This window comes from Trachurus trachurus (genome assembly GCF_905171665.1).
Source record: "Trachurus trachurus genome assembly, chromosome: 12".
In the NCBI taxonomy this organism is placed as follows: Eukaryota; Metazoa; Chordata; class Actinopteri; order Carangiformes; family Carangidae; genus Trachurus; species Trachurus trachurus.
In genome coordinates, this window is record NC_139908.1 from 14,107,040 (window position 1) to 14,126,132 (window position 19,093).

The window sequence follows — 19,093 nt, forward strand, 5'->3', positions numbered from 1 at the left end:
CTCTGTGCCATAGAGCTCCATTGCATCACTGCGCCACACTGTTGCTCAGGGTGATGTGAGCCCTCATTACAGTGAGCTTGGGCACTGCAGTTTGCTTTAGTGTCGTCTATTGCAGAGTGTAATTCCACATAAACCTCCCATAATCATCAGAGCACTAATGTGCATTAATCTGCTAATTTGTTGACGATAAAAAACAAGAAAAATATAAGATATCATTATCATCTAGTAGCAAGACACTGACACTAGTTAAATTAAATATTCTGTATTGTATTTAGTGGCTGTGTTTTTTGTAACAATACTCTGTGCGGCTTGTTGTTACTGCTGTAAATTACAAATTTACATTTTTCTTCCCAATCCAGCCGCAAATAGGTTCCTCCATGTTTGCTCCACTGTCCTGCCTACCCAGCCAGAGTCTACCACCACTCAAGATCCCTGAGCAGTGTTACTACCGTCCATCGTGGGCCCTCCTACCCAAAATGGAGCATTTCCCCACAGTCATGCATCCCCAGAATACCGCTTTCATCAGGGACGGCTACACGTGAGTAGTCAAATTTGAAAAGCGTAAAATACATTTTTACTCAGGCTTTTAAAAGGGGTCTGCTGGCGTATGTGGTCTCTGAAGGAGTAATACTGTATACAAAGTTAAGTTTTTAGCCTCAGTGCAAAGAGTGTAGTGCTCTAAGTATGGTAATGTCAGCCAGTTCAAAGGATTTCACTCTGTCTGGGTTTATGGAGAAGCATGACCTCCAAGATCTGCTCCACAGAGAGTTCCAATCATCTTGTTTGTCTATCTGACCATGTGTTTTTCTGTTTTTGTTTCCCTCCATGTGGTTTTTCCAGAAACATCCCCAGTGTCAACACTCTCACAGATCAGGAGTATGGCCAGATGAGTGCCACCACTGCGTCTGTGAGCACCACCGTTGGTATCCTCCCGTCCCCTGCCACTCCCCGCTTCTCCGTGCCAACTCCAAGAACCCCTCGTACACCAAGGGGCATTAATGCTGCGAGCTCCGGGCAGGGTTCGGTGAAGCAGGACGGTACGGAGCTGAGCTCACCAGCCTCTACTCCCTCCACCAGCCTGCCTCTCAGCTCTGTGGACCCCCTAGCTCGGCCAGGACCCTCCCTGCCCGAGGCCCACAGCCTGTACTCTATCCTCCTCCTCTCAGACTCTGTCCTCAACGTTTTCAAGGATCGCAACTTTGACAGCTGCTGTATCTGTGCCTGCAATATGAATGTCAAAGGAGCAGATGTGGGGGTGTATATCCCCGATTCCACTTGCGAAGATCAGTACCGCTGTATGTGTGGCTTCAGTGCCATTGTAAACCGGCGGCTGGCCCACGGCACGGGCCTCTTCCTGGAGGATGAGTTGGATATTTACGGTAGGACTTCGGAGGTAGGCCAGGCAGCTGAGAGGAGGCTGGCTCTCTGCCGACGAGACCCAACCATGGGCGACCCCAGGGCCAAGCGGCCTCAGGACGCAGCCCCTGCCTCTCCGTCTGTCATGATCCTCCTGCGGGAACAGTGCTCCCAGCCCATTTCCTCCCTCACGTCACTGCACCTCCCCCTCAGCTGTTCTTGCCATGGCCGCAAAGGGGCGCTGCTGCAAAGCTGGATGTCGGAAAAGCAGTGGGCAGACGGGAGCGATGCCTGTGTGGAGTGTTACAATGCCTTGGAACAGGGGCTGCAGTATGTGGACAACCCCACAGGAGGGAAAGTAGATCCAGCTGTTGTCAGAAGTACAGCCCTTCACTCCTGGCCTCACACTAACGGTAAGAATGGATCTGACTGATATATTCCGTCAACTCCCATAAATTGAGTGTTATTTTACACAATGTAAAATCTATGATGGGAATATTATTTTTTTTATGTTTTAACTGCTTTTATGTTATCTAAACTATGTATTAATGTGTTTTGTGTGTTTATTTGTTTCTTTTTGTGTATAGGATCTCGTTAACATGTGTTCACCTGTTTATGTTTCCCTTTGTGTGTGTGTGTGTACTTGTGTGTGTGTGTGTGTGTGTGTGTGTGTGTGTGTGTGTGTCTCTCTGCCAACCTCCACAGTGGTCGACATGAGCATGTTGTCATCCCAGGATATGGTTCGTATGCTGCTGTCTCTGCAGCCTTTCCTGCAGGATGCCATCCAGAAGAAGAGAACAGGACGGACCTGGGAAAACATCCAACACGTTCAGGGTCCGCTCACCTGGCAGCAGTTCCATAAGATGGCAGGGAGAGGCTCCTACGGTGAGTCAACACAACCTTTACATAAATGAATCTGTTACCGGCACTCCTGTACCTCTCTGAAGTGATAATATTGAGCCCACGGGGATGTCACTGTCGGATTGTTGCAAACTAAAAATGTCACTATATTTATATAAGGTTCGGAGGAGTCACCAGAGCCGTTGCCCATACCTCCAGTGTTACTGGGTTATGACCGGGAGAGGGACTTCTTGGCGTTGTCTCCTTTGGCGTTACCTTTCTGGGAAAAGCTGCTGCTGGAGCCTTACGGAGGGCAGAGGGATGTGGCCTACGTGGTGCTGTGCCCCAATAGCCCGTCTCTGCTGACGGCAGCTCGGGCCTTCTTCCAGGAGCTCAGCGCTGTTTATGAGGTAGGATATCGGATTATGATTCAAGAGTAGGGTTAAAACATATTCACATCATGATGAAGAGTATTCAATTGAATGATAAATGTCGGTAATTAGAAACTAAAAGGTGTCCCTGACTCTATTTCCAGACCTGCCGCCTTGGGAAACATCGTCCTCTGGCCAAGGTGTCCAGGGATGGCCTTGTGCGTGTGGGTGAAGAGGTGGAGCCAGAAAAGCTTGAAGAGCTGGATGTGGACCAGTGGATGACTGGACCCTGGGCGGGACAGCAGCACACCGACAACCTCAGCAAACTTAAACTCTACGCTTATGCCTGCAAGCAGCAGCTAGGTGAGAATATCTATTCTATTCTTTTTCGTGGTTATTATGCTTGTTTTGTCTACTTTATGGTAAGACTATTGCTCAGTGACAGATTACTAGAATAATTAGATATTGAGTGAGGGGCAGGCAATATAATATAATATATATGTATCTTCTCCCTGCTCCCTTCCAACCAAGGAATAAGAAAATGTTGTGATTTGCTATGATATTGTCAAATTGACTTGGCTGGAATAAATAAAAAGAAAGAAAGAAAAAAGGAAAGAAAGAAAGAAAGAAAGAATATATGGACCCTAACATGAATTCATGAAAGACACTTCTTTTCCTCCCTTCAGGTCCACAGCTGGCAGACCTGCCTCTGGACAGCAGTCTTCTGCTGCCTCCCAAACCCCAGCCTCCTGTAAACAACGCGTCCTCAGCTCAGCCTGCCCCCTCCGGGCAGACTCAAACTTGGGCTCCTGATGGAGAACAAGCTCAAGGTACTGTCAGTTCAGCGAACGATCCAACCCCGACCGGAGCGACCTCGGGCCAGTCAGGGGAGACGACTCAAGGAGGAGCCGGCGAATCTAAGGGAACCTCTAGTGCTACGCCACCAGCTAACACACCAGCAGAAAACCCCGAACTGTAAGACCTGATTTACTGCTTAGAAATCACCTGTTAGCATTTTGTCCCACACAATTGAACTAGTCCAACTCCTTTTCTTCTCGCGCTCTCTTTCAGGACTGCAGAGCAGGCTAGAATTGGCATCCCCACTGTGGCTGACTCCATGGACAGCCACACCAACCCACCAGCTATTGTCATTTACATAGTGGATGCTTTTCTCAGCTCAAGTGCAGCGAGAAGTGAAGGGGGAGAGGAAGAAGAGACGGATGAGGTAGAGGCAGGTAGCATTTGGCTACTGGGGCTTCTCCGCTGCTACACAGAGATGCTACAGACTTTGCCTGAGACGATGAGACCTGCACTGGTGCTACAGGTACAGAGATACTTCATTCCTCACAAGGATTAAAGATAATTCACTCTTTCTCTTGTGATCATCACCATCTGTTATTTCCTTCTTTTGTTTTTTTCTTACCCAGGTGGTGTCATGCCAGTATCTTCTCCAACCAGCCAGTGGTGAGAGCCACTTGTACCTACAGCACCTGCGCTCCATGGCTTTCTCCTGCTACTCCCAGTGCAGACGTCTGCTGCCCCAGCAAACACACATCAAGTCCCTGACTGGTTTTGGACCAGTGTCCACTGTCACTTGTGTATTAAAGGGTCCAGAGGTGAGAATAGCAAAACAAACTTATTGTGTAATTGTAGCCTGTGAATTATTTTTTAGTACTCATGTCATTGTTAATTTATATTTAACTTTTGAAATTCCCTCCTCCAGCATCCAAGCCCACTGCAGATGTATTGTCCTCCATTCATCCTTGGTCCAACTCGTCCCAAGCAGCCAGAACAAGGAGAGGTATGGGCAGAGGTTCCTCCCAAGTACAATGTGCTCTATGTGGGATACTGCCTATCACATGACCAGCGCTGGATCCTGGTATCCTGCACAGACCAACAGGGGGAGCTCCTGGAGACGTGTATTATCAACATTGATGTCCCTAACAGGTGAGAAACTGATGTTTATGACCTGATTCCTGTGCAGTGTTTTTGACTTTTCTGTTTTTGTGACATTACATACTAAATCTCAGCTCTCTTCAACTATTTCATTGTTTGTTTTCTGTTTTGTTTTTTTTTTTACTTCAGGGCGCGACGTCCCAAAGTTTCAGCCAGGAAGATGGGCCTACAGAAGCTGTGGGAGTGGTGCATTGGCATCATTCAGATGACCTCACTGCCATGGAGGATTGTGATTGGTCGTTTAGGCAGACTGGGACATGGCGAGCTAAAAGGTGAGCCACTTCAGTTCAGGAGAAACCAGGGTTGTGCTGATTTTTGCTTGTTTGTATTACTTCATAATCACTTTATTTCTCTAAGTGCTACACTGGGGAGTAAAAGTAACTCTTGTGGATTTTGTGTCCTTTAACCCAGTTCCCTCAGTATTCATTTAGACGCATCTGCACATACAGTGTGTGATACTATGTTTGCCTTTTGTATAAGTCAGTCCACCCCTCAAAAGATTCCTGTAATTCATTTCAAGTTTTGTAGGCTCAGTATCCTTATTTCCTAAGATGTTATTTCTGGCTTTAAGCGTCATTTTTCCATTCTCATTTTATGTTTTTGAGTTTAATTCAAGAGTTTTAACAACAGATAAAATGAACTGGGGAGTGTTTACATTAAAAAGCTTTTTAATGTCTCATCCCTTCTCTCTCTAAATGTCTCTACTTTTATCTTGTTTCCCTGTCTGTCTCGTGCACCTCCCACCATCTGACTCTACCAGACTGGAGCTCGCTCCTCGGGGAGCATTCCCTCCATTCATTAGGGCGCCAGCTGAGGGAGGCTTGTCGTATGTGTGGGATCTCAGCTACGGACTCTCCTACGATCCTCAGTGCCTGCCTGGTAGCCATGGAGCCACAGGGATCTTTTGTGATCATGCCTGGTTAGTCGGCCAATCCACTCTCTCTGTCATAAATGATGTTCATGCCAGTGCTGGTGTTTATGGTTAAAATTATGATGATAACAGTATTGGATGTCATGTCACAATATAGCAGAATTGTGTAAATAGACTCCTCACCTGTGCTGCTGTGTATCTGTGTGTGTGTGTCCAGATGCAGTGACCATGGGCTCGGTGTTTGGACGCAGCACTGCTCTGAATCTGCAGACCTCGCAGCTGAACACCCCTCAGGATGCTTCCTGTACACACATCTTAGTCTTCCCTACTTCGGCCACTACACAGCTGGCACCCAGCTCCTACCCTACGGAGGACAATAATGGTAACACACAGCAGGATAATAACAATGGTTATAAAATTGCTTGAAATCCTTTTTTCAAAAATGGTGTAGATATATTATTTTTTTGCCAGCAGGGGGCATCTTTGTGCCAAAAAACCATCTCACCAATATCACAGTCACATCATATCACAAATAGCTTGTGCAAAGAATGATGAAGTTTCAGACCTGGACTACATCTGTGAATGAAAGATGGGAATATCAATTGAAGAACCATCATTTCAGTCAATGTTTAAAATGACTGGACAGGTGTCATTGTTCATTTAACAGGTTAGACTAACCGCATCTGTGCTCACACTCTATTTGTTCCTCAGATGACATGTTTGATCTGCCCTTCCCTGACGAACTGGAGAACGACATTGGCCAGGACATGATGCTGATCAACCTTCACCCCTCCCCCAACACCTCTCCCGTGCCCTCACCTGGCTCTCCGTCCGGGATGGGAATGGGTTCACATTTCCAGCACACCAGGGTGAGTCAGGGGGAAAAAAAAAAAACATCCAACGGTTGCAGCTAATGACACCCTGTAACAAAGAAACAAAATAGCATGCCTCCCCAAACTACATGGGAAAAAAGCATACTACTATATTTACACTGTACCATTTAATCATTGCTTTTAAAGAAGATCCAGTTCTGCTGATTTGTCTAAACAGAAACAAGGAGGTTACAGGATTTAATTAGACCTGGCTATCATAGAGATTGTTTGATCTATCTAATTAATCTGAGTCAGAATTCATGTTAGAACTTATCATATGCCTAATTTGGTGGAAAGTAAACACTTTCCTTTTTAGGGTCAGGTAGGACTTTGTGCTTTGAAGTATGCGAACCACCGCTCCCCTGCAGTCTTCAGTGACACTCTGCACTTGATATTATCAGGCGTGAATCAGAATTTGCCATTTGCCAAGTGAAATGGATGCAAAGGAATTTGTCTTGGAGGCAAATAAGAAGAGTGTTGACAACCTATATTAAACCACTTTACAGTACATACAGTACTGACAAACTCTGGGAACAGCCAAATGCACATGTTGTCCTTTTGCACAATGTTCTTGGCATGCATCTTGACTTAATGAAAAAAACAAATAAAAAAAAACATCACCTCATAAAAGTAGACGTTTGCTGTGGCGATACTTTAAAACATACTGTAACATATTGATCTCCAATGCTTGCATACTGTAACCTAGAAATATTTGACTTGACATCTTGGTTTAAGCAGAACTCAAAATGTAGGTAATGAATTAATATCTGCTGTGGTAATCACTGAATTTCACTAAAGCCACAGATGATCTGTCATTGTGACACACATATGCACTGTTAATGATTATAACCACTTTGAGCAGCACTCTTTTCATTCTTTCATGTGTTACCATGAGCACATTTTGTTGTTGAAGGAAAACAACCCACTCGTGCTTGTGCAGATGCTCAGAACTGAAAGATGCTTGAATGAATAAGTGACATGGGCCATGACCCAGGATTTGTGAGGATCACAGCAAAGGTTGTAATTAATTTCTGGCGACCTCTCCTGTGTGTACAGAGCCAAGGAGAGCGCTTGTTGTCCAGGGACAATCCACCAGAGGAGCTGAAGCAGCAGCCGCTGGCTCTGGGTTACTATGTCTCCACCGCACAAGCAAATGGACTTCCTCACTGGTTCTGGGCCTCGTGCCCGCAGGCCGAGAGCCAGTGTCCACTATTCCTCAAGGTACTGAAAACACTGTGTGTGTGTAAGTGCGTGGGCGAGTGACTTTAAAGCTCATTTGATCTGAGAGCAAAATATACAGAGATGAAAAGATCAAGAATTCATGCAGAAATGCTGTAATTATGTGATTAAATAGTAAGGAAGCAACTCACTCAAGCTACAGTAAGCAGCCTTCATCATTTGACTTTGTGCTCTTTTCTCCTTCACCTCAGGCGTCTCTCCACCACCACATCTCCATAGCCCAGTCAGATGAGCTGGTGACAGACAAGACTAAGAGAACCCCTCACCCCTTAGACTCTAAAACCACCTCTGATGTGCTCAGGTAAACACTTACCACATGTCGTCCTCTTAGATTTCCTTCATCACCTGCTGTGCAGAAGAAGTACAATTTCACAAGTATGTGGTTTATTCAAGTAGCTACGGAGTAAATGCAGGTCATAATTTAAAATCTCTGTTCTTAAAGACTAAATGATGAATTTACATCAAATAGCATTAATTTTCTCAAAATGAGTCTAGTGTACAATATCTGGTACGGTGAAAAACTCAATGAATGAATTAAAAATGAATGTAATAACTTTAAAAATGTCAATTAGCATATTATCAAAATAACAGAATATTTACAAGTGCCGTTATTTGCTTTAAAATTGTCATCAGTTGCAAACTCTTCATAGACCTTTAGATCATAAATCATTTAAGTATTTGTCAAAGAGTTTGGAGCAATTTTGTGCAAATAGCTCATGATAAAATGGTGTATTTTTCAAACACAGGTTTGTATTGGAGCAGTATAACGCCCTCTCCTGGCTGACGTGTACCCCTGCCACCCAAGATCGTCAATCCTGCCTGCCTGTCCACCTGGCCGTACTGATCCAAATGTACAATGCCATCCTGAACATGCTTTAGCTGCATGAGACTTCAAGGACAACTCTAGGGGGCTGATGGTCACCTTCATTTCCTGTGTGCCTACGCTTCCTCCTTCTGGGCACCAGAGAGCACCAGAACTCTTCCATTGTTTTGGATACACGTGGATTTAACGGCCAAATAAAGGACGGGGGCAAGTCGGACTCTACTGGGCCTGGAATGTAACGAATGAGAAGAGAGAAACGCTCTGAACAAATAACTTGAGATAACTTGCGACACCGTGCAAATCCAGTTTGTACCTTCAAAACTGGCTCTTTTGCCCGTTATGGTGCTTTCCGAGGGAGAAACAGATGGATCTATACAACTATGCCCATTTTACTGACATATCACAATGTTGACTCTATCCTCCTGATCAAAGCAGCATTATGTCCCACGTGGGCCACACTTGTCAGTGGCATTTGAAGCATCTGTGGATGACAGAAGCTCTCTACGAATCTCACATCACATCCTCACCTGTGAAAAGGGACATCTGTGCAGGGCCTCATAACTCCATACTGTACAACCAGCAAAATGGCATGACAACACAAACCCATGGCTTTGTTACATCGATTAATGTGTTAATGGTGTTTTTACATGTTTTGTACAGAACAGCACTGTTGAGCTTCTTGGGACTTGCAGTTGGTTGATGAAACTTTTACCTTTACTCTGAAAGGGGCAAACGTCCTAATTTACTCCAAAGAGGGAGCATTTGATAATGGCACTTTTTCCTCACCTTCCAAAGTGTTTAGATAAGAACACAATGGGAAATATTTGACCAATTAAGACAGACATGTTGTTTATAATGTAAGACATACATTTGCAAAGAATTGAGACTTATTTTTAATATTTAAAACAAAAAAATGAGAAACTTAAACAAGGCCTTTTTTCCCAATTGACTGTTAATTGTCTTGGGATCTGAAATAAAATTTGTCATTTTAATGCAATTGTAAAGATGCCATATTTATACAAATTATATCATGTCATAGAATTTGATATATATGTATATACATAAATATATATTACCTCTTCCAAGCAGGCACTTAATGATAAGGGTGATGGATTCAACCATCTCTTCACAAATGGACACAGTATGAACATTTATCAAAGAAAATGCATTTGAGTTCTGTTCTGTTTTTTTTTCTACAGATACTGAACATTTTAGCTTTTTATTTAAATGTTTAAATTAAAACTAATTGATGCAGGAGATACAGTATACTGTATATTTATAAAGTGTTCCTCTTCTGCTAAAAAACTTGAAATAGGCAATAGAAGACCATGGTATTTGAACATTGCAAGGTAATTAAATATTTAAGAATGATGCTTTATTTCATTGGCTCTCCTAAATGATGTCAAGCAAACCATTAGAAAGGCCTGTTTCTTCAGCTTCACTCAGTCTGCTCTTTGTTAGATTCCTAGCATGTTTGTATATACACTTTTCAGCTGTGTTTTTTGGAATTTTCTTAAAGCTGTACATTTCATGCTGGTTGGTTTACTTTCAAGTGATTCATATCAAAGTATTTTTTTGCTGTGAGCTTTTTTGATATATAGTATATGGCGCAAAACTCATTTAATTACAGTCAAGAGGTGAAATTGCCAAGTAAGTGTACACAAATGTACAGACAAGGGCAAGTTTGCAAAAAAATTGTTACATCTCTCATCACTTTGAATATCAAACAGATCCACTTTAGTGGCAGAGATCTGTTACTTTTACACTCTTTTTTTAGTAAATTATTAAAACTCTTGAAAATGATGTTGTGTTTGGTTTCCTCTCTTCGTCCAACCTCAGCCTGTATATGTATATTTTCAGTTTTTCACTGTGGTCACCACTTATTTGGTAAATACAATACATATAATTAGTGGTGGGTCTAAACAAAATATTATTTACTCTTGAGTAATGCTATTAAATACATTTTTGAGGTACTTGTGGCTGATGATACAGTGTGTCATACTTAAGAGGCAAATATATATTTTACTATACTACATATATTAGTTAAAATTCATCTAAAAGATTTCATCAAAATAATGACAATCTTATATTAAATGTGCTCTATTGCTAACAATATTTCTGTTTTCTTTACTATTTTAATACAAAGTCTTTACTGTATTATGATGTTGCAACCTGGACCCAGCTTAAATAGTCAGAAAATAACAGAGGGAAAATATTCCCTCAGTTACCAAGGAGTTGAGTGATCCGTCCTTTGTCTTCCTAATGTAATTAAAAATAATGATATATGGATTTTGTAGTGAGAAACTACATGGTGGATGTTGTAAACTTCCAGACATGAAATGTGGTGAGTTCAGGGTGGAGGAAGAACAAACATAGTTTAACAGTGCCATATGTGTGAAGAGAAAGATAAGACTTTTACTACACTGCATTGTCAAAATGTGTGAATGACACCTGCCTCCCATTTTATAACACCCACAGAGATTACATCTGAGGCTTGGCCACAACAATAAACATTACATCCACCCTCGTGAGCAAGACCGAATGTGACGATATCCTGCTCTTTGACTAAGAACAACATTTACTGACTAGTTCATTGAAGCAAATGAAAATAATCATCTGTGCTCTCGAGTGAGTGTCACCCAGCTGTTGCTCTTCCTGTTCAACAAGCTAGTCCAGCTTTTAAACATGTGTTCAGCTCACCAGTGTGAACAAAGAGCTGATTTAATTCCTTTAGAAAGAATAGAAACAAAATGGAAAAAAAATAAATTAACTTTTACCACATTAAAAAGTTGGCTCGGGTCAGTGTTAAAAATCCTAGCTGGCACAGAGCCATGGCAGGAGTGCCCCATCAGTCAAGTCAAGTCAATTTTTATTTGTAGAGCGCGAAATCCAAACATAAATTATCTTTAGGCACTTTTCAAATAGAGCGTCTGTTTATCGTTTCATAAAGTCAATTATTGTAACCTGACCTTATTGTAACTCACATTAGGAATGAAGGCTGTTGGAAGCCCTGGGTCACACCAGCACAAACTCCTAGTACTGTTTCTCTTAAGGGGTGTGTGTGTGTGTGTGTGTGTGTGTGTGTGTGTGTGTGTGTGTGTGTGTGTGTGTGTGTGTGTGTGTGTGTGTGTGTGTGTGTGTGTGTGTGTGTGTGTGTGTGTGTGTGTGTGTGTGTGTTGGGGATTCTGAAGGACTAGATATGAAAAATAGTAAATGCATTAGTCAAACAAATGTTAAGGACTTTTAAATTAGTTCTTTGTGTGTATGTAATGATTCTAGAGGATGTCCTCTTGAGCCGAGGTAAGAGCTGTGTTCCTTTTGTGTGATCTAGGGGAGAATATGTGAGGACATGAGAGGTAGTAAAGGAGGTTCTGTTTGACCATCAGGGTCACATAAAATCCTCGGAAAAACAGCGTTTCTATAGAACCTAAAAAAAAAAGCCTAGTGGACAACAAAACTAGACAAAAAGTCAGTCTTTGAGGGACTGGGCAGCTCGAGGACACCGTGAATGAAAAGGAACGGGCAGCTGAAGAGTAAAAGCCACTGAAGAGTCACTTGTCGTGGTAGGGCTGTCTAATGGCCATCACAACTGGAGGAAGTGGACTCTTAATTGACTGCAATGTCTTTTCCACAGATGGCCTATTAGACCATGGCCATTCACCTGTTATCTGGCTTGCCAAGTGCTTCACTGCAGCCAAATGGCCTACAGACTGGACAAAGGAGACCAGGGCTGGCTTGACATAGCATTAGCGCAAACACAATTAGAAGTCAGTGACATTTTATGTAGCTTTCCTGCCTGCGGTGCACCACATGCAATGACAAGGTTGTTCAAAAAAGCCCTCTGAGGAGAGCAAATGGGTCGACTTAACACTAGAAATATGGTTTATTGTTGTCATGGAACAGAATGTGGAAAAAAATGCTTCCTTTGACCGCTGAATGCTGTCACGTAATGAAAATGTATTTTAGAGTCATATTTAGAATCAACAGATTCAACCCTCCATTCACAACATGATGTCCACAACTTTAATTCACCATAACTAACTCGCAATAATAATAGTAGATCTATTTTATCAGCAGATAAAAGAGACGTGCAAAAAGGCACAGCCTTAATTCGAAGTAACATAATGGAAGTAAGAGTCCAAACAAGCCAAATTGCTGCCTGGTCTACAATTGAGAAATGCTGCTAAATTATGTCATACAGAGAGGTCAAATGGTTACACTTCAAAGATCACATCAGTGAGTGTGCTTTACTTCACAAAACACAGTTAGCATGTTTGGTGTGATTGAAGTGCTGCAGTGAACAAATTATTTTACAGAACTGACCATCCCGTCTGCTGGGCCTCAGAAACCAGAGCAGAGGGCAGCAGCCATTCTGTCACTCCAGATGACCCGTGAGAGTGCTCCACTTGCAGGCGTGACTTTGGCAGGGCAGAGCCATGTGCTGTTTTGACATGCCCTCTCCCTCTGAAGTGGAGGCAGCTGGGGGCTGTAGCTTCACACTGCTTTGTAGATGGTGGTAACGCTGCTGCCTTCTGCGAACTTTAAAGGGAGAGTAAAAGGGACATGCAGAAACACACATACGCACACACAAGTCATGTCTCTCCCTCACTTCAGAGAACATTAAATGGACATATATTCATTTGTGGGTGACTTACCCTAACCTCAACCCCAACCCTAAACCATATCTGCTACTTGCCTACACTAACCCTGTTCTTCACCTAACCTAAACTTAGCCTTACCCTACTTTTACAACATGTCAACGCCATAGGATATAAAGATCTACATGTACATTTCACTATTGCTACATACTGGAGCCAGCGTTAGCAGTGACAGCTGTTTTCCTAGATGACTTATGAAGAGCTATAGCCATAGTTTCGTCGTTCACGTGACAAGAGGTTGTTATAAGCAGTGTCTGAGCAGCAGACTGGGGCTAACTGGTTGCCATGCTACTGTAACTTCAGTACAAGAGCAGAGGTGATAGAAATACAAGCTAAAGCTTTGCACTTCTGGAACAAATCTTGGTGAGTAAAGTTGCTGAACTTTCTAGTCCCCATAAGGAAGACAAGACCCCATGTAGCTGTGTAGACAGAATTATGTCCACACAACATGAGCACACACACACAGACACACACACTTATTCTATGGACACCTTGCTGTTTGTCTGGTGTCTGTCATGGCAGCCCTCTGCCAGTGCTTATGTGGGGGTGGTCAATGTGGTAGGTCCTATCTCATCCCAGACCCCTGGTATGTCAGTCAGGTCATCGAGGGTTCAGGGCTCTGTGAAGGTTGTGGGTGGTGGAGGTCAGGGTCATCGCCAACCAGTCTGGGAGCCATGATCTAGAAAAAGAGATACTGGTAGGTTATAGGACAAATGGTATCTGCTTTAATTTGATGTAAACTCTTGACTGGTTTACAAATGGCTTTGTCAGCAACATGTGTAACCGGTGTGGAAACCTCTGCGTTGTGTTGTGAAGGAAAGGAAAACGACCGTGCTGCTGTCTCAAGCGTTTTTATTATCTGACGAAGATGACACAAAACAATAAAACAATATAACCTCCCGGACACCACCCAAAACATTAAATGAAGGCCAAATAAAATGTAAAAGAACCCGGAGCAAAAGAAAACGCTCAACTCTCCCACAAAGTAAGAAGAAAGAGGAAGAGTTTAGTTTTATATGAAGATATGGGGTTCCCCTCGAAGGAATGCAGGGGCACACGGGCAAACAAAAGCTCCACCCGAGGAGGAGTATCTCACAAATCACCGTCAGGTAAATCAAATCAAAACCATTTTGTGTGATTATATCAGATCATATGCACAACCCCTGTAACACATGAGCAGGTCATGAAAGCACATGGAGCAATAGATTCTTCCAGTCAGTGTGACAGCCATGTGGAAACTGGTTTGAGGTGTGGGCTTGTGTGACGTGACTTGGATGCCAGTCAGAAGTTCGACTGCACCACATCATTATTCCACGTAGAATAGATTCATTCAATAGACGTGTTTGCAGCCCGTGCCAGCAACAGCCTGCACACACATGTTTCTTTATAGAACATTTATAATTTATGTTAATTTGATTGGACATGGAAAGGAAGTGTGGTGGTTCTGACATGATTAATTGACCATGCAAGCCTGCGCACATACAATTTGACTCCAACAGATCCATAGCAGAAAACATTCTTCCCCACTCACTCACACCTGTAAGTCTTCATTCGGTGAGACATTTGACTTAGTAAGGTTGTGAGATCTCCTTTGTTTGTAGACCACATTGAGCCACCAGTTCAATATAATGAAACTCCATCCATTAACTACACGTCTCATTGATGATCACAGGGACAGGTGAGCCAATCCCAGCTGACACTGCATAAGAGGCAGGACAGGGCCTGGACAATTAACAAGTAACCAAGCACATTCACACCAAACAGCAATTCAGAGTCACACACACTTAGGCACGTGGACAGCACACATGCACCACACAGAGCCCCACCCAGCTGGCAGGTTTGAACCCATAGCCTATTGTTAGACAACAGGTCTTACTGTTGCACTTGTATGCCACCCATAATGAAAGAATAAAAGAAAGTCATATTTATTTATTTTAATACAGAGAGCAATAGACATTTACATATTAAAAACTCAACAGGATTTTTAAAGAATTGTTTCTTTGGATTCTCATATTCTAATATTAAAATTGGTCTAATACTGTTGCTCCTCACTTGCATTTCGATAATGGGAGGAAATGGGCAAATATCAGCATCTCTTCCCCTCACATTAATAAACTAGATTAGTTGCTTTCCCAGTGTTCCTGTTTTATATAGACCAGCTCCAGCCAAGCAAACCCTCAGCCATCTTCCAGATGGCTCCAAGGAAATGCAGCTCTTGGTGCAGCTTACACTCAACGCAAAGAGCCATCAACAGCTTTTGTCCCCGCTGAAGCGACAGAACATCTGCCAACTCAGCATGGCAGCCTGTTTGAAAACATCTGATTTTGTCTGGGAGTGCTTTTCCGTCTCCAGCCTTCGCATTTGCATAAATAGTTTTTGTTAGAAGGGGGCCCGCAAAAAGGGGCACACAGAGTTTGCAATTTCCCTTCCTGTAAATCTCTCATTGCGGGGTATTACATCCTTCAAGCCAAACGAGAACTCCACTTAACACTTTAGCCAATGTAAATAGAGGAAGATAAAAGCTCTGCGGACTTCAAAGCAGTCCCTGTGCGCCCCTCTCTTGCACACATCAAAACGCCACAGAGAAAACAATCTGTCATTTATGTCGGATATAAAAGTTTGAAGGACATTAATCCCCTTGATGACTGTATGCCACAAGCAATCCAGGAAGGCTGAGTGGGGAACGAAGACCAATAAAAAACCAAGATTGAGGAATGGAATTTTGCACTAATTTTGTGAATCAGGTCTGTATTTCTCAACACGACCTAATGTGTCCTTTACGAACTGGAATCTCTGACATGCAATCAGTGACTGGGGTATAATAATATCAGTTGGACACATTTGCTAAGTTTTATTGTCTTGTATAAAATGTCTTTTTTTTCTGGAAAACAACATCTGTCAGTTCTTAAATTCTTCCCTTACAAATTAAACATTTACCTTTATTATTCTACCCACTATGACTGAATATAACTTCTTGGTGAAGCTGAATGAAACTTGGGTGTGGTTACATTTTTGAAGAAAAAAGAGCATCATCTTCAGACATTACTCTCATTGATTGAATGCATTGTTATTTTTTCAATCATAGTCTATATCAGTGTATCCAGTGGATAAACTGATACAAGTGGGATGGAAAACAATTGAAGACTTTGACATTTTTCACAAATGTTTGTTAAAAGTTGACAATCATCAACTCATAGCTGCAAGGTTGTAACAGCTGATCATCGATGCTCACAGTGGTGATGTACTGTATCAAAGCACTGCTGTTGCTTTGGTCACATAAATATTAGCCTACCATGCTGGAACAAAATAACTACATAGTGGATTGTTATCTAAGAAATACAAGAATAAGAAATATTAGTTTGTGATAATAGTTTTTTTTTTTTTTTTAATGTTCCAACTGATTCTAACAAACCAAAAAGCAATTGGACACTTCACCCTCTGCTTGGCATCATGATGAGGCCTATCAACGCCTCTGAGATGTAAAACACGTCCTCTCTGCACTTATTGTTTCATTATTTCATTAATTATCTGACCTAATAATTAAGAGGGGATCCCGGTCTGCAGCTGTGATTGGCTGAGACATGTTTCAAGCAGCTGTGAATCACCCAACAAGGGCACACCTGTGACTAAATCACAGTGAATTTAAATGTTACATATGCTGATGGAAAACTGCCAATCACACTGGTAATTATACACTCCTGTTTGTGTCACCTAGCAACCGCAATGTTTTGTTTAGCAATGGGCTATTGTTTAGACATAATAAGTGTGGGTGCAGCTTATTATTGTATCTCATCATTATTTGATCAAATACAGAAGTGCACAGATATAATTTTCACTGCTCTTAATGCACAGAATTATCATTCTTCACACAGCTACTTTTCCACTCAGAGTAATCAACGCCTGCAATTAAAAGTTACAGTGAGAAGTAGGCCTATCTTGTTATATTTTTGCATTCGTAAACACATATCGACATATTCTTTTTGATTTATTACGTTTGATTAAAATTTAATGTGAATTTGCAACACAGTAGCCTACTTGATGTTTATTATTTATGCCGAGATGAGTTACACTAAACATTAAAGGTTGGTTTAAAACTTGAAACAGCAGTTATAACGTGTGAAGCAGTGAACAGGGAAAAGCTGCAATATAAACCTTTTGTGAGAGAAAGAACCATCATGATGCGACACAGCATCACAAGGCAAAGGTAACTGATTTCCCAACTTTCATTTTAATTACTCATGTAATGTCCCCTGTGCCCACAAGGGAGAGTTGTTAGTCAACAGATGGACTATGTATATTTACATTAAAGAATTGTTTGGAAAAAAGGTAACACATATAACTCTGAGTTCAACACAGCGTTTACTGCTACTACTTTCTCTTCATTCAGTCAACTTGTGACCCGTGAAATGAACTGCTGGAATGAATGAAACATTCAGGGTCACACACAAGTGATACACATTGAGGTAAACAAGCACGCACAATATGAATAGGTTGTAAAGGTTCATGGTTAAGAACGGGATATTTATAGAAACACAGAATAAAGACATTAAAGTGTAATTGAAACTAGAGTGTTTATTGAACATACACAGAATGAAATTCCTGAAATCATTGTGTCTTTTGGGGCAAACACTAATGGTAATAGCAGCAACATTTAACCCAGCTCAGTGTCCTTGCATGAACACTGTGATACGGAAAAAATAAAAATCTCTCTTCAGACAGAGGGTTGTTTGTCAACTTTATATACTCGTGTTAGTTGTTTTTTTCCACCACTAAATGTCGTTTTATTTGCATGAACAATTTCCAGGAAAACTAAAGTCTCCACGCACAGTGAGAATTTATGTCTCTCTGCTGTACAGATCCTAATCACATTTCAACGTCATTTAAAAACAGAAAAGGAGTTCTGTCTTATATTTTCAATGATTTGTGATGGTGTTTTGGGCAACAAAATGAACATATTCAGAAAACACCAGCATAAAAAAAATCCCCTAACTAAATATAAACTTTGTTTTCCTAGAGGATCATTTAAGTGCAAACTGCTTTTGCTATTAATATTTGCTTTGACCTGCAACTTATAGTGATTTCCACCCCATAAAGCCCAATCAATAACAGTTAGAAAAAGTCTCTTTCTTCCCCTCTCCTGCTTTTTGTCTCCCAAAGGGAAGAGAGGGAGAGATAGAGAAAGTCAAGTGCCATAAAAAATAAAAAGGTCTTGCCAGAGCCACTTACTCTGCAATCTCCTGGAAATTGTGTCTTAGCTCAGCTAGTCCACTCAAGTCACATTGGAGAATGGGCTCCAAATCAAAGCCACAATCGCAAAGCCCCTGCAGTCATTAGGAAGATAGGCGAGTGAAGAACACATAATAATGATCCATTAGCTTTCTCTCCTTGCATATTCTCCAGATCGGCCTCTCATGGTAAGATAAATCAGCTTACTAGCATGACTGAAACCGAGAACATAAGCACACGTTCCCCTTCCCCTGCTTTTCAGCTTCCTTTTGTTATTCACCTGGAGGATTCACAATTGCATGTGAATCAACACTATTATGGCGGAGAAATCTGATGAAACATCCTCAGACCCGATGTTGTGCCTGTCCGCCTCGATGATCATAACCACCGACATGCTATCAAGGAACAGAGTGCTTCCTCGTGCCATGAGCTCTGTATATGGCGATTATCGTTACAATAACAATGACAACATTCATCTTTCCGAGACAAAGGTTTATTGGCTGTCTGTAATAAATACTAGAAAAGGTAGCAGGCAGAAGTGATCCTCGCTTGGCTGCTCGGCCACTTTCTGCTCTCTCTCTCTCTCCTGCTTTGCATCCTCTGGTTCTAATTTAGTCGTCCTAATCATAAAAGCATCAGCGAGCTGCCGTTGCAGAGTAAACCAAGAGGTGAAACGTGCCCCTAAAAATTCCATTTTCACTCAAGTGGACCAACACAACAAGGAACATGCAGCAGACAGAGACAGACTTCTCAGCTGCCGGATCAAATGGCACAGAGGTTGATTATTAGAGGCAGACAACAAACAACCCCGCTGATAGGTGTTTTGTTGTGGTCGTCCCTGTAAGCACGCAAGGTGAGGTACACTTTGTGGATGTGTGGAA

General features: G+C 42.1%; 1 protein-coding gene across 4 annotated transcripts in view; it reads left to right on the forward strand.

The window, feature by feature from the left end:
- The window catches only part of LOC310994755 (mediator of RNA polymerase II transcription subunit 13-like), a 78,180-nt gene extending 68,060 nt beyond the window's left edge, over positions 1-10,120 (forward strand). For all 4 annotated transcript variants that reach the window (XM_083983557.1, XM_083983558.1, XM_083983559.1 and 1 more), the window contains exons 16-31: positions 360-538; positions 841-1,769; positions 2,062-2,241; positions 2,377-2,606; positions 2,732-2,930; positions 3,254-3,542; positions 3,639-3,891; positions 3,995-4,183; positions 4,291-4,514; positions 4,653-4,795; positions 5,284-5,442; positions 5,612-5,776; positions 6,106-6,263; positions 7,323-7,487; positions 7,697-7,806; positions 8,252-10,120. In XM_083983557.1, the coding sequence (XP_083839683.1) occupies positions 360-538; positions 841-1,769; positions 2,062-2,241; positions 2,377-2,606; positions 2,732-2,930; positions 3,254-3,542; positions 3,639-3,891; positions 3,995-4,183; positions 4,291-4,514; positions 4,653-4,795; positions 5,284-5,442; positions 5,612-5,776; positions 6,106-6,263; positions 7,323-7,487; positions 7,697-7,806; positions 8,252-8,384 (3,705 nt within the window). In that variant the 3' untranslated portion in view covers positions 8,385-10,120. The remainder of the gene's footprint in view (positions 1-359; positions 539-840; positions 1,770-2,061; positions 2,242-2,376; positions 2,607-2,731; positions 2,931-3,253; positions 3,543-3,638; positions 3,892-3,994; positions 4,184-4,290; positions 4,515-4,652; positions 4,796-5,283; positions 5,443-5,611; positions 5,777-6,105; positions 6,264-7,322; positions 7,488-7,696; positions 7,807-8,251) is intronic.
- Positions 10,121-19,093: the final 8,973 nt, after the last annotated feature.